Source organism: Fukomys damarensis, unplaced genomic scaffold (assembly GCF_012274545.1).
Source record: "Fukomys damarensis isolate Sample0158 unplaced genomic scaffold, DMR_v1.0_HiC HiC_scaffold_32, whole genome shotgun sequence".
In the NCBI taxonomy this organism is placed as follows: Eukaryota; Metazoa; Chordata; class Mammalia; order Rodentia; family Bathyergidae; genus Fukomys; species Fukomys damarensis.
Genome location: NW_022900944.1, coordinates 8,171,993 through 8,192,765, shown reverse-complemented (window position 1 = coordinate 8,192,765; position 20,773 = coordinate 8,171,993). Strand labels below are relative to the sequence as shown.

General features: G+C 37.5%; 1 protein-coding gene and 1 long non-coding RNA gene across 7 annotated transcripts in view; one reads left to right on the top strand and one right to left on the bottom strand.

Moving 5' to 3' along the window:
- The window catches only part of LOC104852716, a 43,763-nt gene extending 26,703 nt beyond the window's left edge, over window positions 1-17,060 (bottom strand). For 2 of the 3 annotated variants that reach the window (XR_004514966.1, XR_004514965.1), the window contains exons 1-3: window positions 16,963-17,060; window positions 16,445-16,653; window positions 15,655-15,726 (exon numbers count right to left, since the gene is read on the bottom strand). This is a non-coding gene — a long non-coding RNA (uncharacterized LOC104852716). Of the gene's footprint in view, window positions 1-10,876; window positions 10,946-11,342; window positions 11,418-15,654; window positions 15,727-16,444; window positions 16,654-16,962 lie in introns of those variants that run through there. The other variant, XR_004514964.1, reaches the window with a different exon arrangement.
- Fam13a (family with sequence similarity 13 member A) overlaps window positions 1-20,773 on the top strand; it is a 312,174-nt gene that overhangs the window by 194,221 nt on the left and 97,180 nt on the right. For 3 of the 4 annotated variants that reach the window (XM_010610492.3, XM_010610489.3, XM_010610491.3), the window contains one exon: window positions 7,214-7,377. In XM_010610492.3, coding sequence (XP_010608794.1) covers window positions 7,214-7,377 — 164 coding nt within the window. The remainder of the gene's footprint in view (window positions 1-7,213; window positions 7,378-20,773) is intronic. The other variant, XM_010610490.3, reaches the window with a different exon arrangement.

Sequence of the window (20,773 nt, the reverse complement as noted above, 5' to 3'; positions counted from 1 at the left end):
TTTGTATTACCATTAGAATGAAAATTGGTTAATATCCTATTTCTAAACTGCTCAGTTCAGTTCCTTTTTGGTTAAATTTTTTTCCTGATGAAAGACCTGAGGTTGAAAACTTGAGCAAATAACTATAAAGTAGCCAACAGAACTGTGTCCATATTGATGGGCAGTCTCACCCTACTCCACATGCAGATTGCACCGGGAGCTCGAGGCCTAGGCAGATGGCTCCGGGACGGGTGGGGTGAATGTGTTCTCTGGATCTGTGTGCCTGCATTCACAATCCCCATGCTGTGTAAATTCAGATTCTTCCCCTGTCTGTGCCATAGCTATTTCTTAAACTGACGGAATTTGAAGTTGAATGTAAATGAAGTTTCTAAACTAAGAGCAGTGATTGTTTATACATTAGAGTTAAAGTGTTTTATAAGAACAGATGATTAACACTTCAGTACTTCATGAAGGAAGGCAGGTGGTATTTCTTAGTTCGTCCGTTTACTCATTTGCTCATTGATTATACAAGTATTTAATGGCAGCCTGCTGTTTGCTTGGTGCTGCAGAGAAGGCCGGGCTGCAGCAGTGAGCCAAACACACCTTTCTGCTGTCCTGTTCCCTCAGAGGCCAGAGGAACAGAGGGGAGGAAAACACGCCCACAGCCCTGTTACTTGCTCCGGGTGCAGTATGAACCTGTGATCCACAGCATCTTTATTTGAAGGCGAACTTTGTAAAACTGATGGAAGTTCTGTCTTTTCACACGTTTCCTAAGTTAAACTCATTTTATATTGGAGGGTTGTTGTAAAGTTTAATGAAGAAAAGATTGTAATTAATTGTAACTTTAACATTGACCCATTTTTACTACCAGAGAAAAACAACAAAAAAGGAAATCATGTACAAGCATCCCCACATACAAATATTCCCTAATGTATGTTAATAATTATCATAGGGAAAAATCCTGGAACGTTAATTAGCTAGTACTGTGGCTGGTGCCTGGTGACTTTATCAAATTAGCAAGGAGGAGAGTTGCAGCAGGTCAGTAAAACAAGCCTCACTTTTTGTAAAGCTAAATGATATATTTTTGGTCAAAACAAAGACTTTTTTTCTGATTTAGAGTTCCTTTTAGTTTTTCAAACTTGAATATGTTTTATAAAAATTCAAAATCCTTTCTCTGGTACTTTTCTGTTTCACATTTCTTCTGAAGATTGCAAGTTTAACGAAGGCCGAAGGGGAGGCAGGCAAGTGGGAGAAGGAAAAGGGCAAGGATAATGAGGAGGTCTGGGGAACTTTATTTAGCAGCCTCAGTATCAAACATCAACTTTACCCCTTTCTTCCTTCTGTCTTGGTCTCCTTTATCACTTAAGCCTGGAATATGATTTTCTGCCCTTTTCTGATTACTTCTCAAGTACCTGGTGAGCACATTTGGAATTGTATGACTTCACAGTGTAAGCGCTGCCCCTGAACAGTGCATAGGGTGACCACCAAGACCTCAGCATCACTGTGCTGAGGTTAAACTTTTAAAATAAGTATTTGCTAATAACTATCCCATAATGGCTTACTAAATTATTATTATAAATTTCCCCCCAGTTGATTCACATGCAGATTGCTTTTCTGGGAAGACATCCACAGTAATTGGAAAACCTCCACCAAGTCCAAGTCCACGGAGGACAAGGAACTCCTCATTTGCAGGGACTGGTTTTCAGGTCAGGGGATGGCTCCCTGGCTTTCTGTCCTGCCTGCCCTCCCCTTCCCCAGTCCTGCAGGGCAAATCTTTCCGACTGTGTGCTGTTTCAGAGGCTCTGTACCTGTGGCTCACTGTCCTGCCTTCACAAGGACTGATGTGTTTGAGGGCAGAGCATAAAGATTAAGTGTGAGGTGTATTATGATGTCTCTTCTTAAGCCACATAATTTATCAAGGTGAATTGGTGCCTGTATCCTAGGAATATTTTTCTGTTACTGGACTCCTCATTTAATTGTTTACAGATGAGACCATTTTAAAAGATTTGTAGTGTTGACAGAATTTTTGCTCTTTGAAATTGGTTCATGTTTATTTTACTATATTTGCTGCCAAAGTGGGCGCAGTTCACATGTATTTTAAGTATGATGCTGATCCTAGTTATTGGAGGTATAAATCGAACTCCTTATCGGCTTTATTTGCTAAAGCAAGCTCATACTGTATTTGTACCATGACAAAATATTTCATCATATCATTAAAAACTCCATAGCTATTTTAATGGCTGAATCATGCCTCTTTATACAGGTGTTCCATAATACTAATTTGGTTATTTATAACACATAAATTTCTGTCCTAATAATAATTAAAAATATAATGAATACATCTTGTCCTGCAACTTCTCCTAGAATGACTTAGCAGGGGCCATGGAAATAAACTGAAAGAGAAAAAAGTTTTAAGTGATAATGCCGAACGAGGGAAAACTAGGTTGCAGTATGGAGTAGTCTGCTTCGCATCTGAAAAATGCCATTTCTTTGCAAGCGTGACATTTAACATGCAGCCAAGTCTCTAGAGTAGTGGTTAAGCACAAGGACTGAAGCTACCCACATTCTCACTGCATCTTGGCTGCTTATCATCGGACAAACAATTCAAGCTCCATGCCTTAGTTTCCTCATCTTTGAAGCAATAGTAATAATGATTCCTTCCTCCTTGGACTGTTGTAAGAACTAAATGGTTCAATTTATGTAAAATTTTTGAACTCATGCCTGGCACAAAGTGACGCATTCAAGAGATTTTTGTTGTTGTTATTGTTTTGTTGTTGTTGTTTGTTTTGGTTTTTGATACTGGGGATCAAACTTGGGACCCTGTGCTTGTGAAGCAGGTGGCAGAACTGAGGTAAATCCCTGGCTTAAGAGATGTTTATTTTTAACAGTAGCACTACCGGCATATAATATTTTCTAATTTTACATCTTCAAAAGAGGTTTCTTTTTGTTTCTATTTCTATGGCATGTCAAATACCAAAGCAGCTCAAATTGCTACTATATTCTTGCAAAGACATGCATGGAATGAACCCTGTTGAAGATTCCTGGAATTATTTGTATTTTAGTTGTATAAATAAATCACAGAGCTTATCCCTAGATCCTTATCTCAAATAGCCAATGGCAGAATTCTTAAGACCAAAGTATTCTTCATAGATTCATAGATGGTTTACAAGATTTTATGGTTTTATCTTAAAGGGGAAAAGTCACTAAATAAAGAAAGAAAGAAATGAGGAAAATGAGGAAACAAAATCAGTTATAACTCAAATGGAAAACCCTCGGCTGTTTTCCTCCAGCAACCACCTGTCCCAAGGGAGGTTGCAGGTGAGTCTCCCAGGCGCATTCAGTCTGTTCGTTGCAGGGAGGCTCTTGCCTCTGGTGTCTCTGCTCAGCAAAGCTTTGCTGAAGCTTATGGAGGCACTAGAGACTCTTGCTCCCTGGGCCTATTTATGGTGACCTCAAGGCTGGTCTCTGTCCACTGTGTCTTAGCACGCCACAGGCAAAAGGGGAGGATGGAATGGGAAGAGAAGCATGTGAGAAGGAAAGTGTCTCCCTTTGGGTTTCTTTCTGGTAAAGCTGTGCTGCTCCACATAAGCATGACTGACACTGTGCACCAGCGGACTGGTTTGTGTGGACTCTGTCCACTAGATTTCAATAGCACACACTCGCAGGCCGATGGAGACAGTTGTCTCCAGACAAGATCAGCTCCAGAGGAGAGTCATTGCTTTCAAGGCCAACTTTAATCACAAGACCATCCATTTTTACCTATTTCCTTGACCAAGAAGAGTTCAGCGATGAAGAGGACCTTAAGTGCCAAGTCCGCCTGTACTGACCACCAGACTACCCAGAACCTGAAGTGAACTGCAAAAGCATAAAAATAAAACCATCCCTTCTGCCTACAATATAAGACAGAGTAGCATAAATTTATTTGCTGGGTTTGTTAAAAAACAAAAATTCAATTCTAGCTAAAATAAATAAAGTGATCTTTTCTTTTTCCTAAAGTTAATGCATTAGAACAGCAGGTTTTGAATTTTTTTCTTGCTCTTATTATTTTTTGCAGTCATAATTTCTGTAGCAAAAATGTATAGTCTTCAGGGTACATGGTCAAGAAGCTAACCTTAGTTATCTTTAAAAATTTAAATTTCTTAGCAGGGCTTGGTTGTGGATGGCTGTAATTCCAGCACTCTTAAGCCAGGAGGATCACCTTGAGTTCAAGGCCAGCCTGAAGTGCATATCGAGACCCTGTCTCAAAAATAATCAATCGGGACTAAGGATTTAGCTCAGTGGTTCCACAGCCTGCCTTGCAAAAGCAAGGTCCCAAGTTCGAACGCTGGTAGAAAAAAATCAATCGATCAACCAATCTTTCATTGCTTTAAAAATATGAACATACTGTATATTTCATAGTTCTAATGGTCTAACAGCAACTAAGCTTTTTTCTAAAACATTGCGCTCTCTCATAATAATAGGTAGTATTTTTATGTTCTGTGTACAAGCTCAGTTCTTTGTATTACTTTGATGTATAAATAGTAAGTTCATATTTAAAATTTATGCTTATGGACTTTATGTCTGTTATTTCTATATAAATCAGATCATAACAAAAATATGCTTAGACAAAATTTAGGTGATATATCTGAGTTCTAAATGTTTTGTACTAGAAAGACTATTTTAATGCAAACTGACAACACGGAACAAGGTGCATAATACCTTTTTTACTCTAAATATTTTAACTTTACATAAATTGCTGAGTGAAGTTTAGACCCTCAAAATTATCACTGAGCCTAAAATATCAGGCCCTTACGTTAAAATCATGAGATGATGCCAACTACTGTTGCATTTGCTTTAGTGTTGACAAAATAAGTTTAAAGCCTGACTTTTTCAGTGTTTCCTTGATTTTTCGTGTCTAGTTTTAAGAAAAATAAATCACATGAAAAAGAAGCCCCTTGATGAAAGATAGGTATTTGTATTTTTCATGTCCTTTGGCCATTCTATTGAAATTTTTAAAAGTAATCTTGGCATTTCTTGATCATTGCTAAGAGTAAGTTTTAAGTGTTCTTACAACAAAAAAATGATAACTATGTGAAATAATACATGTTATGGAGCCAAAGTTAGCCATTCTGCAATGTTTACATGTTTAATATATACTGCTTTTGTTAATGAAGAAAGTAATCTTGGCAGATGTTTCTGTGGACTAGGAAAATGTTTTTGTAAATTTATAATTTAAAAAATGTTTCCTCTCTTTGATTTTCAGTATTGTGACAACTTATAGGCAATCACCAGATCTGGGCAAATTTTACATGACAACAATAAACTCACTTTGCTGTATGTTACATATAACACTATGCCAAATTATGTTCATACATTTTGTGTTTGTGCTGTTTTTAGTTCATTTTATTTGTAATTCACAAGTCATATTTCTATATATTTATTTATATAATTTATGTGATATTTATAGAGACATGAATTTATTAAATACTTCTGGTCATAATTGTCCTTGTATTACTTTTTAATATCTATTATTGTAGCTTCTTGGATAGTGAATGTCTTGGCAAAAACTTAGAGTTGAAAAATGTTGTCTGACATTAAGTATTTATTAATGGATCCAAAATTTTGCTAGACTTAATGGGTAAAAACCTAAACGTAATAATACTGTTTAAAAGAAGAGGAAAAATAGAAAAGAGGGAAGACTGTACTCTATATCTCAAGATCTGGTTGAAGCCATATGACCTCTGGAAATGTTGGGCAACTCAAAGGGAGATATCAGCAGTGTGTAATCAGGGTAGAGTATCATCTGTATTACAGAAATTCAGAGTTGAGAAAGGTTATTAAGACTTGTGATTAGAGAAACTTCATGTACAATTGAGTTATGTGAGCCTCAAAGGAAATTAGGATTGGATTTGTTCTTAGGCAGTTTACAGAGCTTTCAGTTAGAAAAAGTGGCATTCCAGGTACAATGACAAGTGTGAGAAAAGTGCTAGAGCTAAGAAAAGGTTTCCAGTGTAGAAATACATTTTATCCAAGAGTCCCAATTTCCCCCTGTAATTCTGACATCATTTTCTTACACTCTTTAGAAGAATATTTTTTATTTTCCTGCCCTTTCTGATCTTAAATCAGAAAACATGAAGGTATTTTGGGGATGGAGGGAACAAAGTTAACATGTAGTGTGAGAAGTACCTGATATTCATTTGAGACACATATCGTCTGTACTGCCAGAGATAGAAAAGAACCAAAAAATGTTATGCTTTTTCTATTTACTCTGTTACTTAAAAGTTTATAAGATCCTACTTTGTTATACAAAGTGCCTGTAGATCCAGTCACTAAAAAGGCTGAGGCAGGAAGATCACCTGGCCCTACAGTTTAAAGCCAGACTGAGCAACATTAACAAGACTCTATCTGGGAGAAGGACACAATAGAAACTATCAACAGATTCAAATGTATTTTATTTGTTGGTAGTTTATATTTCTGAACATCTTTTGATATAGAAATCCTTCACTTCAGTGGTCCTTAATCTGTGTTAATCAGCTTTCCACTACTCTAACAGAGTTCTTGAAATTGTCCATTTGAAAAGAAGACAGGTTTATTCTGTTTCTCAATTTAGAGAAGCTGGTCCATGATCTGTTGGTCCCATTGCTTTGGGCCTGCAGTGAGGCAGTACCTAGGTCATGGCAGCGGTGAATAGAAGAGCAAGGTGTTCTCCTCAAGGTCCTCAACTCTTCAAGGGCTCACCTTCAGAGATCTAAAACCTCCTCAGGCCCTGCCTCTTGGACATTTCCAACCCTTTCTAATAGCACCAAGCTAAGGACTAAGATTTAATCCATGTATGGGTCTTTGGGGAACATTTCTGATTAAAACAATAGCACAACCTTTTCCTCATCTTTTCTTCTTTCCTTTGTTCAGAGTTGCCAGTGTGACACAACACCATCTCTTATCGCATATGCTAAGGAATGGTGGGCCTGGGGAGGACTTCATCAGAATCCCAGAGAGGAGAGTAGGGCGTACATGGTTTGACAGTTCCCCTTGGAACTGTTGGTATCTCCACTTCTCTGTACCCTTTCCTATATAATCATTTTTATATGTGTTTTAAATTCCAAGTCTCATTTGATTGTTTTCTGGAGTGCTATCAATATATTGGATTATCAATAATTAGAATAAATGATGTCCTTTTATAATTTAAAATTTTTTTTAATTTTTCTCTGTATATCTCCCCCAATCCCCCTTTCTTTTTTTACAATTTCGTTTTTAGATCTCAAAGTCCAAGAGTGAGGGATCCATTCAGGTTCACCAGGTCCTGCAGCCAGAGCAGTCTGATAGTGTTTCTCAGATCAGCCTGCAGCTAAATCGTAGGAAACCTCGCTTGGATGATGGGAATCCTGCAGAAGACATCAGTGGTGCCAAGTGGGTAACCAGGTTGGCAAGTTTTCCTTTATCTTTGTGATGTACACTGCATTACCTTCTCTAATGTATAGGCCTACATATCGAAGTTTGTCTGTATGACTTCCACTGAGTCAACAGAATATGTAGATCAGCAAAAATGGCTAAGTTTTGAGAATTTTTGAGTAGTTATTATCATAGAAGGTATAAGAGCTTCTGCTGTACTTTCTGGATTTGAACATTTAAACTATGCTGAGTTCACAGTTAAAGAGTGCCTTTTCAGTTGCCTTTTCATGGATCATTCCATGGAAAATACTATGTGCAGTTTAAAGTGGAAATCAGAGTTGTAACTTGAACCAACTCTTATAGACTAATTTGCCTTTAAACAATAATACTACACGTGAAACATGAAAGCGAAATTCTGTGATATACTTGAAGAAAAAAAAACATGTAAGTTTCTTAAAACAGCTGTAGTATGGCTTGAATTTTATTTACTCCTAGCAGACAGACTCTTTTAGAGAACTAAGTATTGAGAAGCTCTAGGGAATTTGAAGATTTTAAAGACTTTAAAGGGGTAAATAATATACTTAAAGAGCTTGCCACTTTGTATTGCCTTATGAAAGAATTAGAATTTGAGCTAGATCTTAAAAGATGAAGATAATTTTAATGGAAAGAGGAAGAAGACTGGGCTATTTCAAATGGGCCACTTAGGAGGCATGAGTGTTAAAATCAGAGATGAGACTGGAAATGTGGGGGTAAGGCTCCATCATCTAGGGCCAGGAATGACAGTCTGGAATATTTTTGCATTCAATCAGTCATTAATTAAACCAATATTCAACAGTCACTCTGTGGTTCTAGAAACTGCCTTAATGCAGGAAATGCTACAATGGACAAAGTCAGTCAAGCCCTTGTGTTTGTGAACCTCATGTTCTAACAAGGAAAATAATAGAGAGGCACAATAGAATAAAAGCCTGTGAGGAAAAACATTTCCACTCTAGTAGTATTAATAAACTAAGTTATTATAATGAATTCAGTTAACATAACAGACTGACTCAAAGCTCACTTTAGTTTGAGAAGTCGGAGGCCTGGACTGAGATGTGAGTGGGGGTGGAGAAGAGAGTCTGTGAAGACCAAGGAAAGATCTTGTAGGCAGATGTTACAGTGCATGCAAAAGAACTGAGGTCGGAGACGCTCAGCTTCATCCTACAGGTGAGCGAAAGCCTGTGAAAGTACACAGAGAGAGGAGGGCGATGGGCTCCAGGGAGAGTTGGTGTAATAGGAAAAGTAGTCTTCCATCAGCCTGCAGGATTGGAGGAAGGGACTTCAGCAAGGGAAGTAGTGTTGGTTCCTTTGATAGCTATTAATCTTTTAATAGTTATGTAGCATTTATTGGAAAGACAAAAGTCCTACACTTGGGGAGACAGAAGAAAGGGGAATAAAACTTCAACAAGTATCAAGAAAGACGTATTTACTAAATACCCATTATGTACCAGACATTGTGAGATGGTCTGCTGATAAAATCAAAAATAAGATCCAGGCGTTCCTCTTAGGAAACTTAGAGTATAGTTTGTGAGGAGCTGTGCAGGAAAGAAAAGGGCACGGATCCATGTGGGCAGATGAGGATCAGGAAAGAGTCTGATCTAAGGTTTATAGGATAAGTAGAAATTTAGAGGATAAGTAGAAATTTCTCTGAGGGTGCTCCTCAGAGAAAAAGCAGTAAGTGAGGACTTCTAGGGCCATGAGGACAGTTCAAAAGAGAACTGCAAGCACAGCATGGGACTCATCAGAGTAGAGAAAGTAGAAGGTAGTGGTGTATTTTGACCAGCTTTCCATTATTGTAACAAACACGTGAAATAAACCAACTTTTAAGGAGGAAGTGTTTATTCTGGTTCGTGATTTCTGTCCAGGGTTGATTGGTAGCTTTGCTTTGGGCTGTGGCAAGATGGGGGTCGTACGGTAAAGGAAATTGTTCACCTTGTGGTGCCAGGAGACAGAGTGAGGAAGAGGAGGGTTTGTGATCCCAGTGTCCACTTGAAGGACACACCTCAGTGACTTCGCTTCCTTCACTAAGCACCTAAAAGTCCCACCACCTCCCAATAGGGCCTTCAGTACATGAGCCACTAGGGGACACTTATGCAAAGCATAACTGATGGTTTAAGATGGTTTAAGAGACCAAATCGGTCAGATCTTGAGAGACTATATCTCACATTAAGGAGTTTGGATTTGTGTCTTGAAATGATTTCAGGAATACAGACAAGAAAATGATATAAATAGACTTGTATTTCATAAAAGATTATGTGACAGCTACACAGAAGGAAGAAAGGGAAAACTGTAAGTAGTGTTGGGAGACCAACAGAGGGACTGTTGGGACAATCGGTTCAAAGCACTGGCCTCCATTAAGTCATTGTCAGCTTGGGGTATGGGGAGTCTGTCCTTTAGAGGGAGAGATTAAGCTGTTACTCAGAATAACAGATCCAGAAAGATCCCAAAAGACTTGGGATTTTTCTCTATTTTCTTTGTTAGCTGAGGAATGAACATAGTGTGATGAATGAAATATAGGCATGTGTGTGTGCTTCAAGGACAGAGCCAGCAGAGAGGAAGAAGCAAAGATCGAGGTCTTCCAGGGGGGAACCCAGAGACCAGGGAGCTATGCAGAGACAGCAGAGGAAGAAGGTCATGAGGGAAGGTCATAATTGTAGAGGGATTAGCCTTGATTGCGAGGAAAGGTTAAGGAAATTATAAGGGACACACAAAATACTAAGCCTTTTTAAAGTTTTCAAATATAGTTTAAAATCCATCATCAAGTGACAAAGCTAGTGTAGATGTCTCAATTGTAAAGAATGATGTCAAAAATGCCTTAAGTGTAGTAAAAATTCACTATTGTTTCTACATCACTTTACTGTATCCAATCAGAAAATTAAAAAAAAAAAGTTTCCTATTCCTAAAGGTAGCAAGAAAAAGAGCTTTGTGTTTGGAGAATGAATTTGCATTTCTGAGAAATAAACCAAGAAATGAGATTATAGAGGGAAGACACAGCTAACCATTGCCATAGTCACTGTTTGTTCTTTTGGTCCTCATGTTACAGCCCCAGTTAAAAGAAATGCATAATTGTATTTATGAGTCTCATATATACCATGTTAGTCACTTTCCTGTTGCTGGAACAGAATACCCGACCTTCTAATTGAAAAGAGTAGAAGTTTATTCTTGCTCGTTGTGTTCACAGGATTCATTCTCTGGCTAGTTGGCTCCAGGGCAGACAGTGGTATGGCAGAAGGTCATGGCAAGGGAAAGCCACTCACCCCATGGCAGCCAGGAAGAGAAAAAGAGAGGAGCTTGCAGGCCAAGGATATATACTTCCAGGTCATACCTCAGTGACCTGTCCTCTTTGACCAGGCCCGACCTCCGAACGTGAGACTGTAGGGAACACTTTAGATGTAAATCATAACAGGCTCTTTCCAATTTTCTGAAGTAGAGCCAGGCCACGTTCTGTAGGACCATTGTCCATACTAAGCCATGCGCTGCCGTCATGCCTAAACGTGTTTCCTGTCCATCGTCGGCCCATTGTATCCACAGAGATTGTTGCTTTTAACTTCTGAATTACTTCCTTGTGAGGTAAAGTATGAGGCAAATTATCAAAAGACAATCAGAAGTCATTAATATCAACTAAAATAGGTTTTAAATTCCTTATATATCTTTAAAGTAATATAGTACTTATTATGCCAGTTTTATTTCTTAAAAAATGAATTTCCAAAACTGTTTTTATTTGTAAATATTTGCTAGAACAAGTTGCTTAGTGGTTTGTACATTTTAAGTTAAAACTACATAAAGAGGAGAGAGGGTCTGCGTGTTTTTATAAAATTTACATATACTACCACTTTCTCTAAATCTTTTCTTGTTTCTTCTTAATAGTTTATTAGCTGCTCCAGTCTCAAAGGTTGGCACTGTGCATGGAGAACATTGTCTTACCCCTATTCTTGGATATGATATTTGCATTGGCTTACCAAATCTTTTTCAAAGAATTGTCAAAAAATGTTGATGTTGGGCTTTTCCTAGTATTGAGTTTTTTAAATTGCTCACTGAAAAAGGAAAGAAAAGCAACATTTATTCTTGTTTGGCTTATGATCTAGTAAATTGATCTAGTAAATCTATTTCACAAGCAAACAAAATTATTCTGTTTGCAATTATTAAAATCACTGTAACACACTTATACCCAGGGGGTTGGTTTTAGCAGTTACCATAACACAGATAAGACCAGGAAAGAAAGAACTCTTAGTACTGAAGTTTCCTGAATAATGAAGTGCCCTGTGATTTTTTTAAACACTGGAGTAAAGGTTGACTTCTAAGATTTTAGTGAAGTCATTTTTTGCTAGCAATCTTTTTTCTTATAACTTTGAATCATACAGGTTAGACCATTTTTCTCCCAGTTTGACTCGCTTCAATCTTTTTTGTTTTAAATCTTATACATAGTCTCATTTCTTCTTCAGCTATAATGAATATATGAATTATTATCACCAAGTGTTGATTATTTTTCTGTTCTTTGACAGTAGTTGGGTGTTATTACTTTTAGATAGTTTTTATCTTAAAACAATATTTGATGAATAACTTGTTTCTTGTATTTATATAAATACATACAAGTGGTATTAATATAATCATATAAAGAATGATCATTTTTAAATTCCAATAGAAGCCTTCTCTCTCAGAAAGGATTAAGAATAAATATTTTTACTATATTAGAGTTCAAAAGAATGATCTATTTTGTACTGAATTCAGAGCTAAAGACCAAAGTGCTTAGTGACATTTTCATTTCATTCAACAAAAGCATTAGCTAATTGTCTATATTACTTAAAACTGGCAGCAGCATTTCCTAAAATACTACTAAAAACTCTTTTTTTGTAATAAAAGAGTACTTGTTAGTGAAATACATAGCAGACTAAACAGCATAATTTTAACCCAACATGAGCTTTGAAGAAGTACATGCCTGTCCTTCCCAGTGTAGGTCACGTGTACAAGTTTGCTGATTTCCTGCACCTCAGCAGAAATAAAGTGTCTGTTGGACAGGCGTACCCCTTAAGCAAAGTTTCCAGTCCTCGCCAACCAAGATACTCTTATCTGATTCCTCTTAAGGATATTGGGGGAAATTGTCACAAAAATTGAACTGTGAATATTACCTAGTATGTTAAAGAGGCCATTTAAATTTTTTTCCAGAAGGGAGAGTTACATATCTATATGGAAAAAGAAAAAAGGGAAGCTCTGTATTATGTATCAGAAGTGTTGAAATGATTTGCAGTTTCAGAGAGAGATTTTTGTTCTTTCAAGTGAAATAGATGCATGAGCTTTTTTGTATTTCTACAGGAGTATTATAATACTGATTTTGATATTTTTAAAATTTAGAACTTAAACAGAGAAAAGAGAGTTAATATTTTAGTTTTTTAGATTTTAAACAGTATTTATTGTAATGTTTTAAAGGTAATATATTTCCTTAAACATGTGATGTCCTTTAAGCCCCAAGGAAAATCTCTAGTTTCATTCTGGGTAAAGACCAAACAGATCATGTATTATGTGATTCCATCTGTATGAAATGTCCAAAAAAGACAAATTTAAAGGAGCAGAAAGTAGGTTTATGATTGTCTGAGGCTAGGGTATGGACCCAGGAATTAAATGTAAATGGCCTGAGGAATCTTTCTATGTCACTTTAATATATCTAATCAGAAAATGAAGAAAAAATTTTCCTACCCCTAAAGGTAACAAAAAAAAAAGAGAGAGAGTTTTGTGTTTAGAGAATGAATTTGCATTTCTGAGAAACAAACCAAGAAACTAGATTATAGAGGGAAGGCACAGCTAACCACGTAGGTAGCCACTGTTTGTTCCTTTGATCAGTGTTTGTTCCTTTGGGAGAATGAAAGTGTTCTGAAAATGATTTAGTTGTAAAATGATTTAGAAGCAAAATGATTTACAAGTAGTTACATCTCTTGAGAAAGTTTTTAAGACGTCATTGAATTGTGCACTTAAATAAAAAGATATTTTCAAATATGAATACCTGGATTCAATCTTACCACTAAGAAAAATGAAACAAACATTCTGGTGAAGAGGGATGGATATACTTCAACAAGAATATCTCTTAATTGCAAAAACTAAAATGCAACCATTGTTGTTTTATAAATGCTATCCTCAGAGAGTATTGCTGTATTACATTTTAAAAGAACTTAGTCCTTCAAACTTTTCTTCTAGTACATCTTGGTGGTGAAAAATAAAGCTCATGTCATCCCGAAAGGTGATTCATGAGGAGGGAGAGGGAAAATGGGGAGAAAAACTTTTGTTTGCTCATCCTGAAGGATTCCAGTCTGTAGTTTCCTGTGCTACAACCAAAGGTTACTGAAATGATCAGTACTTCAGAAAGATATGAAAACAGAAAGAAAAACAGTGTGGGAGTCTGGCTGTTTCTGTCTCTCTGTCTCTGTCTCTGTCTGTTAGTACATCTTGGTGGTGAAAAATAAAGCTCATGTCATCCCGAAAGGTGATTCATGAGGAGGGAGAGGGAAAATGGGGAGAAAAACTTTTGTTTGCTCATCCTGAAGGATTCCAGTCTGTAGTTTCCTGTGCTACAACCAAAGGTTACTGAAATGATCAGTACTTCAGAAAGATATGAAAACAGAAAGAAAAACAGTGTGGGAGTCTGGCTGTCTTTCTGTCTCTGTCTCTGTCTCTGTCTGTCACACACACACACGCACACACACACACACACACAACACATACACACACACCCAACCTAGGCCCATAGTTCACATGCAGACGACTTGCCTGGTATGCTCCTAGGGTTAAGATGAGTTTTGTGACTCTAAGTGTCATTAGGTCTGAGAGTCAACAGAAGTTGATGGTCTCCTTTCAAAGTGAGAGTCTGATAGATACTTTGACAATTAGTGAAAACTTTATAATTGGTTCTTTTTTTAATCTTACTGAGTTTATTGGTACTTTTAAAGTATACAATACAGTTCCATTCATCATTGGGATCCTGTATCCTTACATGGCATATCTTGGTTCTCATTTTTCCCCATACCCCTGCCCTCCCTTCACCCCTTCCCCTCCCCTGTTTACAAACACTTTGTTTCCATTTTTTCCTTTTCTCATATTTTTTCCTGCCCCTTATTTCCTTTCCCCTATTCTTCCCACTTCCCCAACACCTTTAGACATTTTCTTACTATTTCACATTAGCAGTTATACAGTTTGTATACAGTTATACAATTCACACTTTTAGTTTTTCGCACCAGGGAATCTATTCGGTATTTACACATGTGTGTTTTATTTATTTCACTTTAGAGTATGGCCTCAGTATTCGATAAGGCTAACTTTTTTAATGAAGGATATCAAAAGACATTTCCTACCAATGAGATATAAGTCCAGAAATATTAGTAAAAACATATTGTTTAGTGATAGGGAGGTAAATACCGAAACAGCTAAGAGTTGAAACTAGTGGTGTTTTTGAAGTGAGAAGCAGGAAATGAGACAGTTACAGAACCCATAGCAAGGGTTTAGTATTTCTTGTTAAACACTTTGAAAAACTCCATTTTTCAAAACTCTAACTTGCTCAAGTTTCATACATGAATAACACTGGTAAAGAGACAAAGATTTTCGAGAGTATGTAAAGGACAGCAGGAATGGCTATAATTGGCTCTATAAAGAAACTATATAATGAGGAATGCTTAAAATGCTTTCATTTTCCATGATGGGAATAAATAAATAGGTATCATCATGCCAGCTATTTACCTAGTGTAATTATGAGGAATATGGATGGAGTCAGAGGAAACATCCTTGCCTATGTCACAGACATGTTCTTAATTTGATAGATAAATGAAGGAACTAAATCTCTTTTCAATGTATTTTAAAAACACGTCTTTTGAAGAGGGTGCTCTGGCTGAAAAAGTTGTTGCAGTCTGAAAGTGCTTTCTGATCTCTTCCTTCCCTTTTGTTCGTATGTTTTAATTGCTTAGGGAATACACTTTTAAAAAATTAAAACATCACTGATAAGGCTAAATTTCCCCTTCACTCCCTGGCTCCATGATTTTAGTTCACTCTTCTGTCCCCCAGGGCTAAGATAACTACGGTTGTAACTTTGGTTATATATTCTACCAGACCTATTTTCATGTTTGCATACAGGAATGTATTTTACACATTTTCCCCTTCTTAATTAAAAAATGTCATCTTTATGCTGAACATATTGTGATAATGTGTAATGATAATTTTCAAATCAATACCTTGGACCTCAGCTCAGTCCTAGGTATCTAATACCTGCCAGAAAATCTCCACTTCCGCATTTACCTTAACTCAGTGTTCCCAAGCAAAAATCATTTTGTCTTCTCCTCTTGACTCAGCTGTATTTCATCCTCTCACCTGCCAGATAGAAACCTTTTAAATCGGCAGTCAGCAAATCTTGTTAGTATTTTCTTCTCAGTGCCTTCAATATTCCTTTCCCTATTGTCCCCCTCATAACATCAACCCTAATTTAGGCCCCCATCACCTTGTGGTTGTATGATTGCTTTATTTTCTCCATTTCACCAATCTAGATTCATTTTCTCCATATACATTATTCCTGTGTCTCCTCTGTCTTCAGCTCCTAACTCTGTATCTGATGACATCTAAATCTGTTTCACCTCTCCCAAAAATTTCCACGGAGCCTTACTTATCAGTCACTCCAACTTGCGGGCATGGCTTCTCTATCCCTCAGAGAGCTCAAACCCTTCCTGTGCCCCAACTCCTGATATTAATCCATAGCCAACTACTTCTGCAATGCTCTCGGACAGTCTCACTCTTTACATTTGGTCCAGTGATTCTACTATCCCTTGCTACCTCTTCAGACCCTGAAGTTTAAAATATCTCATTCCCTCTCTGTCAGTTTTATGGCTTGCTTCTGCTAGCCTACAAGACACGTCTTGTCCTCTGCATTCCTTTCTAGCCCTCTTTCCCCCAGCTCTGTGTGTTAGCCAGCTCTCTGTCACTGGGACCAGACACCTGGAATAGTCCGCTTAAAAGGAAGAAAGGTTTAATTAGGGAGCCTGTAGCAGCACCATATATTGTAGGAAGGAGCGCAGGGCAGAGGAGGCCTGCTTACCTCATGGTGGAAGGTGGAGGAGTCGGGGACCCAATATCCCCTTCAAGGATACAATTGCAGTGACCTCACTTCTTTCCCTTAGCAGCCTTGTGGTTAAGGTTCTACTGTCTCCCAGTAACACCCCAGCAGTGACCAGTCCTTGAACACACATGTCTTTGGGAGACATTCCAGATCCAGCCTACAGCACTGTCCTTCCCTTTCTTTCATTCCTATAGCAAAACACAACATACACTTTTCAGAATTTTCTTTGTTCCAGATGTTTTCTTCAAAATCAAATCATGTTAGATTTTTCTCTTAGTATTTGCTCTAAAAATTATGATAACTTTTTTTTTGTTATGTCACAGTTTTATCAGGTAGCCTTGTACAAAGAAAGAATTTTGGGTCTGAAGAGTGACCTTGGATAAAGAAAATGTAATGCTCAGGTTATTCATTTCCTAAATGTTTACTGAGTTAGCTGAATTATCCAAGATCACATATTTAATTGACAGGCTGAGACTAAATACAGGTGTGCTGATTACCTTACAGTTGTTTCCTGCCAGTCGTCCACTTCATGTTGCTTTATCCTTTTATGTTTATAAATTTCTCTCCCACCTGACTGTAAGGCCCTGAAGCAGAGGACTGTGGCTCTCACATCCTTGGTATCCACAGCAGTAGAGGAAGCGTGTATGTAGTTGCTGCTCCCATAATCGTTATTATGGCGATGTTGTATGTTCCTGGTTTGGCTTTAAATTTCACCACCAGACAAGGACACTGACGTGTTTTCATCTATCTGACCCAAACCTCTCTGAGATTGAAGTCTGACTCTAAAATAACAGAATGTTTGTATGTCATGTTATCTCTTGTAGTCCCTTGGATAGCACTAGTCTAAGAGAACCCTATTGTGCATTCTCTTAGAAATAGAAGTCAGGACAGCTGTGCCCTCCCAATGTCCCCACTGAATTGCTCTTCTGTCAGTAACCTGCTGCTTATTTATGTAGGAGAAATCCATTGTGTTCTGCAAGGCTCGGGACAGAAAGTCTGTGCCTTGTGATGTTTACCCAACAAAGAACACTTCACATTTTAGTAACCTATTACAGTAATACAGTTCATAAGAATCAAACTTTCAGCAGTATGAATAATGAATTAATACTAATTGCTAACTGAACCCACTGCCCTTCAAGGTATCTAATCTATTAGCTCCTGCTATTAAATATGACTTCCTTCATTTCTGAAGCCCAGCCAGCAAAAGCCAGCGGACATAACTATCCTGTGTTTGTACTTCATAAAGGGCACTTCAATTACTTCCTGAACATGTGTGTGTGTGTTCCGTATAGTGTTTCACTCTTCTATTTAGAGCCAAGTTTTAGGATTTTTAACTATCTAGTGAAGCTGAAATGAAATTAAGATACTTAGCTACAAGATTCATGACTATATCATCTGCAGTGTAATTTGAAAATTTGCCAAGTATTATAGTTCTGCTGACCTGTGCCGGGCTGTTGTGGTTACTCCCGCCCAAATGAGGTAGGGTTTGAAGCTGCCTTGCAAAAAGCATGTGAATTTGACCCCACTGTTCTCCTACAGAACCCCTATTTTCTGAGTGGTTGCTACATTTTGGCTGTTATAACCAAGATTTTTAGAAAAATATATTGAGATGAACCCAAGGTTCCAGACTGGATTAGAAAAAAAAATACCTAGTATATCTCTGCAATAGCTTTCTAATCTGGACCAACATTAGCTGCCATAATAAATACCCCAAGGTCCTAGATAAACTGTTTCATGTAAGCTAAATATCTTTTGAAAATATTTTCTAGTGTTTAGCTTCAGTCTTTCTAAAATGAAAACCTCTGATCTTCCTGTCAGTGTTTTGATTGTCGAAGTATAAATAATTTTCAACCCATTTACCAGAAACTGCCCCCAATATAACTGCTATGACTACTCAAATTTTGCTGTTTCACAGGGATCCAAACTGCAAATTAAATAAAAACTATTTTTTCTAATTCTCTTTATAGAACAAGTGGATGATTAAAGAATTGGTAAGGTAATGGTAAGATTTGTTGTTCCTTCAGATTATTTCTTGTGTTACACAAACCACTGGGGAAGATCCAGACTGCTGTGGTCTTAACTAGATTTACCGTAGTAATTCAAAGTCAACAAACTCCTACTGGACACTTTCTCTGTAATGCACATTATGCAGAGGACTTTGGGAAGACAGACAGCCTAAGGGAAGGTTTCTAACTTTAGGAGTTTCATAGTCCATTGAATGAAACAAACTTATAAGTGGCTAATAACGTAGGAAAGAGGCAGATTTACAAGGAACTTAATAAAGATGGTATCAAAGCAAAAAGGTCTTCACCTTGCCTGAAGTTCAAGACATTTAAGAAGTCCAGCTCAACCCGCCTTCCTGACCTACTCTTTCAGTCTCATCCTATATTTAGGCTACATTATAACTGCATTATTTTGAATGTATTCCAGTGGCTTCATACCTCTATATCTTTGCTATCATTGTTCCCTTTATCTGGAGTGACTTCTCCCACTTTGCCAGGGGCCAGTTTAAATGCATCTCCCCCATGAAGCTTCCTCCAACTCTGACTTCATATATGTGGTATCCTGCAATATGTGTTTTAGTATCTTCTTTCATGTAGGGTGAGATTTGCAGCTTTTTCTACATTGTGGTATGGCCATGGGGTGACTGAAAAATATAGTGAATGTTTAAGTTTAAAATATTTATTATGGGGCCAGGGATTTAGCTCAGTGGTGCCGCCACCTGCCTTGCAAGTGCAAGGACCTGAGTTTGATCCCTGGTACAATAAATAAATTCATTTATTTATTTATTTATTTATTTATTATGGTAAAAATTATATCGCTGTTAATCCTCCTCAAAAATACTCCCCCTCACTTCAGAAACATTTGTCTCGTTGCTCTTGCTACTCTCTGAAGCATTTCTGGAAGTTGTCTTTACTAAGTGGCTTTACAAAGTATGATTAAAAAAAATATTGTGAATGTTGCTGCTGAATTACCATCTAACAGAAACACAGGTTTTGTAAAAATATTATAATACGTCCTCATCCACCTTAATCGCTGGATCTGGTACCATGCAACTTCTGACTCTTCCCCAAAATCAAAATGTCCATGAAGGATAAACATTTTTGAATCAGGTCAGGACAATGAGGCAGCCATGACAGCGCCACTAGAGACACTCAGGAGCACTGCTTTTGAAAAGTGTCAAGGATGATGGGATGAGTGTGTTCAAGGCAAGGAGGGATATTTTGAGGGGTATCAATGGCAGTGTGTCATTTACTGTAATAATTTTTATTTAAAAACACTGCATTTTCAGTCACACCTCATTGTCAGTACTTCATTCCTTTTCAACTTTCAGTGATATTTCATTGTAAGTATACACTACCCTTTATCAGTTCATTAGCTCATGTACATTTGAGTTACTTCAGTGTATTGACTAGAGAAATAGTGCTGTACAGAAACCTGACTCAGTTACTTTTCTTATTGCTGGGACAAAATACTTGATACCCACAAGTAAAAGAAGGAGTGGTTTACTTTTGCTCACAATTTGTAAAGGTTTCACTTTATAGTTAGCTGGCTAAAAGGCAGGCCAGCGTGGCAGAGGATAAAGTCCATGGTGTGGCAGGCAGGAAGAAAGCAGCCAGCCTCCCTTACCCTTTTTTATTCCATCTAGGCTGTGAGCCTACTGGCTGGTGCCACTCACACCAAGGGTGCGTCTTCTGTCTTTCAATAAATCCATTCAACAACACCAAAACCATGCCATACCAATCACTGGGCTAATCCCTTTATCACACACCCATAACCTCCCAAAAGCCTCACCTACAGGTATATGAGGCTATGGGGGACGTGCGATATAAGCTGTAACATCTTGGGTAGATATGTGTTTTGGTTCTCTTGGTGTATGACTAGGAGTGGAATTACTGGGTCATTGTCGCTGTGTTTGTGAGAGTTTGACAACAAAGCATCTCTGCTTTGCATTCCTACCCAGCATTATGTGATGGTTCAAGTTCTCTGCATCATCACCAACATTTGTTGTTGTCTATATTTCTTCTTATAGCTACCTGTTTGGTGCAATGTGGTGTCTTATTGTGGTTTTAATTGATATTTCCCTAATGATTAATGATGTTGAGTATCTTTTCATACTTTAGTAACCATTTGTGTATCTTTTTGGAGGAATGTCTTTTCCAATCCGTGGCTCATTTTAAAGTTGGAATTTCTTTTATTATGTTGCCTTGAACAATATAAGCCCCTTATCAGAATTATGATCTGTACTGTTTTCATATTCTATAGATTGTCTATTTTCTTTTTTTTTTTTTTTTTTTTTTTTTTTTT